The sequence below is a fragment of the Propithecus coquereli genome, unplaced genomic scaffold (assembly GCF_000956105.1).
Source record: "Propithecus coquereli isolate 6110/MARCELLA unplaced genomic scaffold, Pcoq_1.0 Scaffold640, whole genome shotgun sequence".
NCBI classification, from domain to species: Eukaryota; Metazoa; Chordata; class Mammalia; order Primates; family Indriidae; genus Propithecus; species Propithecus coquereli.
In genome coordinates, this window is record NW_012152397.1 from 481,136 (window position 1) to 491,395 (window position 10,260).

General features: G+C 41.2%; 1 protein-coding gene across 1 annotated transcript; it reads left to right on the forward strand.

Moving 5' to 3' along the window:
* Positions 1-913: 913 nt before the first annotated feature.
* On the forward strand, positions 914-2,422 carry ZFP3 (ZFP3 zinc finger protein). Its single transcript, XM_012659887.1, has one exon. The coding sequence runs from the start codon at positions 914-916 to the stop codon at positions 2,420-2,422; it is 1,509 nt and encodes a 502-aa protein (XP_012515341.1).
* Positions 2,423-10,260: the final 7,838 nt, after the last annotated feature.

The following is a 10,260-nucleotide window of genomic DNA, read 5'->3' on the forward strand; positions in this document are numbered from 1 at the left end:
CCAACCTGGGTAACACAGACCCTGTCTTTAAAAATTAAAAAAATTGCAGCTGTAGGCAAAATTTAAAAAAATAAAAAAATTTAAAATTAAATTTTTTTTTTAATTTTTAAAAAAGTGTTAAGAAAATTGTATAAAACAGCTGATTACAAAGTTAATATGTAATGATCAACAGCATTGCTATATATAGAAGTAATAACCAGTTATATAAGACAGACTCATTAAATGAAAAGAGATGCAGAGACATGATGGACATGAAAAAACAATATCAAGAAAAGTTTGGACTACAAAATTATACTAAAATTTATTTGGAAAAATATGAGAATAGACAGGAAATAGCTGTAAAAGAATTCAGAGATAACTTTTTCTAACATATCTTAAAAATTTTAATAAAGCTATAGCTGGTCGAACAGTTTGGTATTAGAGAAGAAATAAATCAGTAGAACTGAATGCAATCCAGAAATTGACCCAGATATATTAATATATGGACATTTAGACTATGGTATAGGTGGCATTTTAAATCAGTAGGGAAAATAATTATTTAGTAAATGTTAGATATAACTCACAAATGGCCACCATTTTTTCCTAAACATTTTCTTTACCAACCTTAGGTTTCAACCCAACTGTTAATATTATGGAACTTTTTATCAGCATCTCTTTACCATTCATTTCCTATTTCTCTCTTTAAATCTCTTCCTCTGATAATTTTTCTCACTCTTTTCAGTCAGTATCTGCACTTAGCCTGTCAACCATAATCTCAAATCCCTTCAGCAGCATCCTGTTTTTTCACCGGATACTAAGACTGATTCTGAGCTATCAGAACTAAGTCAAAGCTCTGTGCTCCTCTAGCGTTAGGTTCATTTAAATATGATATAGTCACTTCACATGCTTACCCTTTCTCATTTCAGATTGTGAGATGGGTACTGAGAACAAGGAGGTGATTCCCAAGGAAGAAATTTCTGAAGAATCTGAGTCACATGGGTCAATATTAGAGAAACTTCCAAAAGTGGTTTACCAAAGTCATGAGTTTGGAGCAGCATGTGAAGAAGATATATCAGAGGGACATTTGAGAGAGTCCCCAGAAGAGATTATAGGGCAGATGTCTCCTCAGGAGAAAGACTTTGCGTCAGGGTTGATTATTTTTAAGAAATCACCTTCAAGTGAGAAAGATCAGAATAATGAGAGCAAAAGAGGCTGCAATCCCAGTGCAAATCTGGTTATACATCAGGGAGATACTATAGCAGAGGGAGTTAGTACATTTGCTACCTCTGGCCAAAACTTCATAGAGAATTTAGAACCTAACAAAACACAGAGAAGTTCTGTGGGAGAAAAGCCTCATACATGTAAAGAATGTGGGAAAGCCTTTAATCAGAACTCACATCTCATCCAGCATATGAGAGTTCATAGTGGAGAAAAACCCTTTGAATGCAAAGAATGTGGAAAGACATTTGGAACTAATTCAAGCCTTCGAAGGCACCTGAGAATTCATGCTGGAGAGAAACCCTTTGCTTGTAATGAATGTGGGAAGGCCTTCATTCAGAGTTCACATCTTATCCACCATCACAGAATTCATACTGGAGAGAGACCCTATAAGTGTGAAGAATGTGGTAAAGCCTTCAGTCAGAATTCAGCCCTTATTCTACACCAGAGAATCCATACTGGAGAGAAACCTTATGAATGTAATGAATGTGGGAAGACCTTTAGGGTTAGTTCACAGCTTATTCAGCATCAGAGAATTCATACTGAAGAAAGATACCATGAATGCAATGAGTGTGGCAAAGCCTTCAAGCATAGCTCAGGCCTTATTAGGCACCAGAAAATTCATACTGGAGAAAAACCATACCTGTGTAACGAATGTGGGAAAGGCTTTGGTCAGAGTTCTGAGCTTATCCGGCATCAAAGAATTCATACAGGGGACAAACCCTATGAATGTAATGAATGTGGGAAAACTTTTGGCCAGAACTCAGAGATTATTCGTCATATTAGAATTCATACTGGTGAGAAGCCCTATGTATGTAAGGAATGTGGGAAGGCCTTCAGGGGGAACTCAGAACTTCTTAGACATGAGAGAATTCACACTGGAGAGAAACCTTATGAATGCTTTGAGTGTGGAAAGGCTTTCAGGCGGACCTCTCACCTTATTGTTCACCAGAGAATTCATACTGGAGAGAAGCCCCATCAATGTAATGAGTGTGCAAGAACCTTTTGGGATAATTCCGAGCTGCTTCTCCATCAGAAAATTCATATTGGAGAGAAACCTTATGAATGTAATGAATGTGAGAAAACATTTAGCCAGCATTCCCAGCTTATCATACATCAGAGAATTCACACTGGAGAGAAGCCTTATGAGTGCCAAGAATGTCAGAAGACCTTTAGTCGGAGCTCTCACCTCCTCCGACATCAAAATGTTCACTGTATGGAATGATCTGCAAAACAGGAAGGCTTTTTGTGGAAAGGCTAAAGTCAGACTTATTCATTCATTCATAATTTACACCCCAAGTTCTCAAATGAAATGAATGGACAGAATCTTCTCTGTCCTTGCACTGATTTTTATTTAAAGAGTTGGTAGAAGAGGATGAGGCAATGTACTGAGTTAAATCATAAAAGCTGTTTCAGGCCTTAATTCTCCTCTGTCCCTCTTTCCTTTCTTCCTTTCTCCTCCCTGAGTGGATCACGTAACATTAGGGGTCTGTACCAGCCATCTGTCTTAAATTGTTACTCTTCAGGAAAAGTGGGGGAACAGGATTCCACCACCTCCTAAAAATGACAGAGCTGACTCACTGAATGTTATCCTCTGCAATGTTAGACAGTTGTGACTCAGAAAACACACCTCATTCTCCTGTCTACTGCTTAGCATTGGGATAATTTAGTAAGTTTTTTTACCCTCCACATCTTCCAGCCATACTATCAAGTTCTTTTAGAAGTTGGCAGCAGTAATGAAGAAGCAGGAAGCTTGGATCATTTCACATCTCCTGCTAGGTTTCCCTTTTTCTGAAGAGGTTGCCATGGAGGAGGAACTGACAGGCACCTTATAGGATTGTAAGCAATGGTCTTAGAATCCAGAAGGGCTGATTAGGCAATGCCAGGGGATAAACAATAGAGACTAGACTACTCAGCATGGGTAGAAGTGGCCCTTTAGTCACTATCCCCACTTCAGGGCTGCTCAGACTGTTTCCAATAATTCTGGATTGAGTTTTGGCCCCAGCTCCTGCCACTGCTGACAGATCTTGTGCAGCAGAGTGGCTTTGCCTCCATCAGGCATGTGGCCACAGTGGTGAGCTGGTTCACCTGACTGGTCAGGGCCCAGCCTTGCCAAAGCACTTAAGCTGTCATGACTTAGAGCCCACTGCTGGAGGCTCTGGCTGATAGGCCAGGATGTGACAGCCTCTTCTTGGTTTGCTCCTTGGCCTTGAAATTATTTCTTCAACATCTCTACATATATTTCCTGTGTTCTCCTATGTGTTATTTCTTCTTTAAGGAAACACATCCTCCATTTTTCATGTGTCCATGTTTCTGAGGCAGTGGGTGGCAGCAGGAATTGCACTAAGGGGGATCCAGCAGGCCCGGGGTCTGGTCTTAGAGCTAAACCTTGAATAAGGCACTTCACTTGCTGGTCTCTAATGTTCTCATTTGTAAACTGAGGGGAGTTCAGCTAAATTATCTCTGAAGTTTCAACCAGCCCAATAATTCCTTAGTTGCTTTTTAAAAATTTAACTTTACATGTCTTTATTCTTTAATCTCTTCTTTGTTACACTAACACTAATCACTAATATTTATTTATTGAGTGTTTACCATGTGCCAGGCACAGTGCCAGACAGTTTACATTTTTGTTTTCACAGCATCTGTATGATATGGGTACTCTTTTTTTGAACAGCTTTATTGAGGCATAATTTTCATACCATAAATTCACCTGTTTTAAGTGTTGAGTTGAATGATTTTTAATTTACAAAGTTGTGCAACCATCAGTGATGTGGGTATTCTTACCCCAATTTAAAAGATGAGGAGGGGCAGACGGAGGATGTTAAGTAATTTACCCATGATCACACAGCTAGTAAGAGCTAGAGCCAAGACTCCAACCCTGGTCTATGCTCTTAAGCACAATGCTGTGCTGTGGACAGGCAGATTCATTATTAGCTTACTTGAAATCCTTTGCAAATTTTCTATTACTAATTACTACATAGATTAGAACATAATGAATTTAAATCATGTCCTTGGAAACATAACTGGTGACAGCCAAGTCCACAAAGTGGATTTATTCTGTACCCCAATATAGGTGTATTCCAGGCTCAAAACTTTGGTTTGAGAGAAGGGCTATACAAATAAACAGTTGATGGCACAGTTTCCGTATCTTTCCAGGTACCTCTGCTTCTAACAGTCAGACTCTTAGCAGGGGAAGTTCTTTGACTTACCTCTTCCCTTGGGGTGATTACAAGCATAGTGTGCTCTCTTATTCTTTTTTTTTTTTCATTGCTCAAGCTCAAATTGAATTGTACCCAGACCATATCCTTCTCACAAGAAACCTGGATGTCACCAATTGCTTTAACGTAACGTCTGATTCGTGTATTCGCATACTTTACTTCCACATTTACCTCTTGCCAGTCCTGATAGAGAACTCGGGACCTCTTCAAGCTTCCTCCAAAAGAATCTACTATACAAACACATCCGTGAGCAGGATGGACTTCACTGAACATGATGTGTAAGAGGTGGAAAAGGGTTCACATTGTACATCCTATTAGACATGTTTTTTTTCCTTAGAAGTCCCTTCTTGGTCAAACAGCCAGTGAAGGTTTTTATTCTCCCCTCTCAGGGCTCAGCGATCTCAGCTCCTTTTCTCTTGCCAGATATCAGAACCATCCCTATCTCCTGTCCCCAGCTTAATTACCTTCTTAAATCTACCGCTACTCAGCAAAAGAAAAGGTCCCTTAGTTAATCCACTCACTTCAACATTAGAAGGCAACTTAGTGACTTGTGCCTGAGCACATTCTTAAGAGGGGCGATCTCTCACACCTCATTCCCAGAAGAATATTCCTAAATATATAGCACTTTCCCAGGAGGAATTCTGGTGAATGAAATTATTTGCATCTTCTTATGTACACTGTACACAAATCCTGTAACCTCATTCTCTGCTCTCTTCCGCCTCTCACCCTGTTATCTCAGGAAGATTTCTCTCTTTTTCCCTTTGTTTGCCTCCCTCTTCACCTTACCTGGGAGTCAGTATCTGACCATGATTTTGATTGGTAGTCATAATTTTGTGCAACTAGAATACTACCAAGGAAAAGACATAATTTATCTTAATTTTAGACCTATTAAAACAAAAAACAAGTCAGCAGGTCTCACAATCTCGAAGTCCTACCTAAATACCCAGAAATATCCTTCAGAATTTTTGAAGCTATGCCCATGTACATTTTCCTCCCTAATTAATTTTAATGATATACTAACATTTTAGGTAAATAAAGCATTTCTTTACAATTTTACTCACATTATGCCTTTCTAATGTTTATTATTCAAACTGCATTGTGTTTCATTATGGTTTTAATGTGACTTTGTATACCAGTTTCATCTCCACCCTGTGAGTTTCACCCTCACTCCAGTACTCAAACATGCTATGCTGTTAGCTCCTGGTTTTTCACTCTGTGTCCTTGATCTTCTGCTCTGCTTGGTGAGATCCTTTACCTTTAATAACAGAGTAAGTGTCACCTATTATGTGTATGTGTGTATACACATTTCATGATTAACAATGTAAGATTCTGGATCATCTGTATGGTCCAGTTTTTCCTTTTAATTACCTTATTACTGAGATTTCAGGGCTGCTACCGCTGATGATTATTGTGTATGATACAGTTCTTATAAGTGTTCTTCTAAGTGACTCCTGGTCTAGAGCAGGTTCTTAATGCAGTTAAATCAAGTATCATCTTTAAGAATCAGTAAATTTCTGACCAGAAAAATGTACGTGCAATTTCAGGGAATTCATGGACCTCCTAAAACCTATCCTCCGATCCCCGTAGTCCTTTACATGTTGCTAAAGGCAGAATTTTATCTTTAAAAAAAAATTACCAAGTAATTTCCCTAATAACTTCTTCACCGCATTCCTCAGCTTTTGGAATGAAGCCATGTCAAAACGGGCTGCCTGGGTGAACCCCTGGAAATGGGGGGCAGCTGGTCCTCACTAAAGCCCGGTGAGAAGGGACGGGGACAATTCTGGTGACAATCCGAGGAAGCGAGCCTCAGCAATTCAGGTCGCTATATAGTCATTAACTACTTGCTGAGTGCGGCACCTGTACTAGGCGGGAGGGGAAAGCGCGGAGACTCGTGGGTGGCTGTCGGCGCTGCGAAGCAGGAAAGAAAGCTTCGGTATTTTAATCAGCCCGGTAATCGTGCGGCGCCACTTGTCCCGGAAGCTCTGAGAGCTGGGATGGGTACACAGAGGGGAAGGAGGAAAGCGGCTTGAGCGGTTGGTGGCAGCGGCCCCGACGGGCCAGAGCCCCTTTTATGAGCCCTGGGATCTGAGTTCTTCCCCTTTCCAAGTCTCTGGGCGTCCTTCCCACGTCCGTTCTCCCAGCCCCCGGAATCGGCTGCGACTCCGATCTCTCCTGCTGTTCCAGCTGACAAGAACTCTTATTTTTTTACTTGTTTGCAACATGCTTTACAGGCACTTTTCAACTGGTGGGCCCAACTTTGTTGGCAGCAAGTCTCCAAAAGTCACCAAATGCGCTTGGCTGCCGACACACCCAGGAACCAGTCGGTAGGAAACCCCGAGGGACACGCCAACCCCGACACAGGCGGAAGCGTGTCTGCCGCTGGGGCCTCTCTAGGAAGCCAGGAAGCCCCCTCGTTTGCGCGTGACGCCTGCGGCCCGGGGGCGGGGCGCCGCGCGCTGATTAGTTGAGATCCGGCGGACCTTTTCGCCAGTGACCAATGGGGTTGGGATACTGAGGGAGGAGGGACCCCCCCCCCTCCCCGGGCGAGTTCACTGTCGCGTGCAAGAGTTCTGAGGCGCCTGCGGAGGCTCCTGCGTCAGTGTGCGGCGCGGCGACGGCCAGGGGCTTGTGCCGTTTCACCCTGCCTGATGGGATTTGTAGTTTGTGAGGACGTTTCCCATCTCAGGGTGGGATTCATTCAGCCATTGTACGGATATTTATGGAGTCCTTGCTGCGGCCCACCCTCTTTTGGGCATCCAGCCAGGCCTATTAAGATAATTATTTAATAACTAATTATTACAATTTAACTTATTTGCAATGGGAAAGAATGGACAAGGTGCGAAAAGCGGTATTGGCTTTAGAGAGAAAGCACTGTCCTCTGAGACTGTTGGAGGGACTAAGAAGATAGATGTGGAAGTTATGAGTATTGGGGGGCAGCGGAGTTGATAATTTTGACGCCTTTTGCTAAGAGAGAAGGTGGTTATTTTTGGGAGTTGGAAGAGGTCTGGGACAGCTCCTGGGCAGATTATCCAGAGAACCATCAACGAAAGGAGCAGAATGCTTTTATGCCCTTGGTCAGCTGGTTATGTCGGGCATTCTCTAAGCTGGACTGTGGGTGGGGGTGAGGAGGGACTTTAGTCGGTGTAGGTCCTATAATCCACACTCCATTCCATTGACTCTGAAGTGGGGGGAATCCCGGGAGTGTAGACAAGGGAAAGACCTGGGAGATCGTCATGCTCGCAGGTGGAGAAGGCCTCAGGTGGAGATTGTAGGTTCCTCTGCATAAGCCTTTACACTGGTGAGAAACCTTACTAATGTAGAGTGTAGGAAGACCTTAAGATGGAATTCTCACCTCGGAGTTCATTGGAAAATTCACACTGGAGAGGCACTTTGAATGCCAATGTGAGAAAAATTCTGGTCAGAGTTCTTACCAACTTCAGCATCAGAGCATCCACGGTGCCCAGCGATCTGAGAATTAACTGTAGGACACTTTCATTCACACCTGAAACTTTGCTCTGATCTTTCCTCTTCTTCACTGAAGTCAATAATTTTGTTTTGCTCCCTGAGGACAGGGCTAACTCTTGTAGAAGTGTTCAGCCCAGGGTTGCCACTAAAAAATTAATAAATGAACGAAATAAGAGGCAGTAAAAGATGAACTGGGCATTTCAAATGTAATGAACTGAAGGTAGTGTCATGATGCTTTTTCTGTCCTTTATTTTTCTATGCAAATTCTTCATCCCCTAAAATGATGGTGATGGCATTGAAGGCCTATATCGCCCACTTGATCTTTCTGTGTGACATGTGGGCAAGTAAAATATTGAACAGGCGAATCAAAACCTTTCTTTAGTTGAGGGAAGCGATCCACTATACCATTTACTTAAAAACAAGATAGCCACATGTTGCTTTAAATACACTCCTTTTCCTTGCAACGATCAGCCCTGGAAAAAAAAAATCAGACTCTTTGCCTGTATCTTCCTCAAAAATCTTAATTTCATAATGGCTTTTGTTTATGTCTTGGTCTCATTTATGTTTTTCACACATTAATTCCATCTTCCTGGATATAGTTTTTTCTTGATGTGAGCTATCTTAAATGTAAGTAATTATTGGAGTTTGGTGGTCTTATTTTTGCAGCTTCATCATCATCACAGGCTTATATTTTCCTCAGATGTGTTAATAGGCTCAGGATAATTTTGAAAATTAGTTTTAAAATGGCTTGTTATAAAAGGATTGGATTCTACTGCAACACAAACCATATGCTGGAAACCCAGTTGGCTGGAGCAGAGTCCTGTCAGAGCTGGATATTCTGTCCTTTGAATACAGGCACAGCCACTTTAAGTCCTTTTCTGGTTCCCTCTTTTTCTTACTCAGAAGTTTTGCTCAGAATATTTGCTTAGGTACCTCAGAAAAACTTGTCCTTTTTTTTCCTTCCATGTCATCTGAACTCATTTATAAGCTAGAAAGAAGATTCAATCAGGCAAAGAAATAGCAATGATTCAGGAAATCCAACTGAATCAAGGAAAAAGTAGCCATTTATTATTTTATTATTATTATTATTTATTATTATTATTTTTTTGAGACAGAGTCTTACTCTGTTGCCTGGGCTAGAGTGAGTGCCGTGGCGTCAGTCTAGCTCACAGCAACCTCAAACTCCTGGGCTCAAGCAATCCTTCTGCCTCAGCCTCCCGAGTAGTTGGGACTACAGGCATGCGCCACCATGCCCGGCTAATTTTTTCTATATATGATATTTTTAGTTGTCCAGATCATTTCTTTCTATTTTTTAGTAGAGACGGGGTCTCGCTCTTGCTCAGGCTGGTCTCGAACTCCTGACCTTGAGCAATCCACCCGCCTCGGCCTCCCAGAGTGCTAGGATTACAGGCGTGAGCCACCGCACCCGGCCTAAAAGTAGCCATTTATTAAGACAGAGGATCAAATAACCAGTGGCACTAGCCTGTAAAGACCCTGAGCATGCCCAGAAATCCCCTCAGAACTCAACAGGGATTGTATTTATCTTAGTTGTTCCCTGAGTTTGTTTCCTCATCCATAAAGTAGGGAAAATACCTACCCTTCAAAAGTGTGGGAATATAATAATACATAATGATGTATCTGAAAGTCCAGTGCCTGGTACATATTGGGAGCCTAATAAATGCAGTTTATTTTTCTCCTTTATCCATTTTCCTTCTCCTCTGATTTACTCCAAGTTAAGGATGCTTTCTCAACAAGCATTAGAGTTCATAAAGAGAATAAAAATTACTTCTCAACCACTGCCTTGTACTAATTTTTATTTTCTGTTGTGTTTTATCTTAAATGTACATTATTTCATCTACCTTAAAGATGTTAAGTAGCCCTTTTGAGTTGACTTGGGACTCTCATTACCATTTACAATAGTTTCTTTCCCAAGTCTAACCAGTGGACTTAATGAAATTTCTGAATGTAACATGTTTAGAGTCTATCGTAGAAGGCTTCTTCTTTTACAAAAAGGAATTCCACTGTGAAGTACTTACAGTCTGTAGGTTTCCTGAAAAGTCAACATTTCATTCTACTTCTTATGAAATTTTGCCCTTATTTCTAAAATAAAATTCCACACCTGGGCCAATAATGTCACCTATGTATTTATTACTGGTTTTAAGCAATTTGATTGTAACAGTGCCTTGGTGTATTTTTCTTTATGTTTCTGCTGCTTGGTGTTTATTGAGCTTCTCGGATCTGTGGACTTATGGAAAACTTTCAGCTCTTATGTCTTTTCTGCTTTCCTCCTGTTTACCCCCTGGGACTCCAATTATTACACATGTATATTAGGTTGATGATGTTGTCCCATGGCTCACTGATGCTTTGTTAAAGATACTTT

What these genes read in the sequence shown, in the direction of transcription:
- ZFP3 (XM_012659887.1), top strand. Translation starts at nt 914, where the DNA reads ATGGGTACTGAGAACAAGGAGGTGATTCCCAAGGAAGAAATTTCTGAA.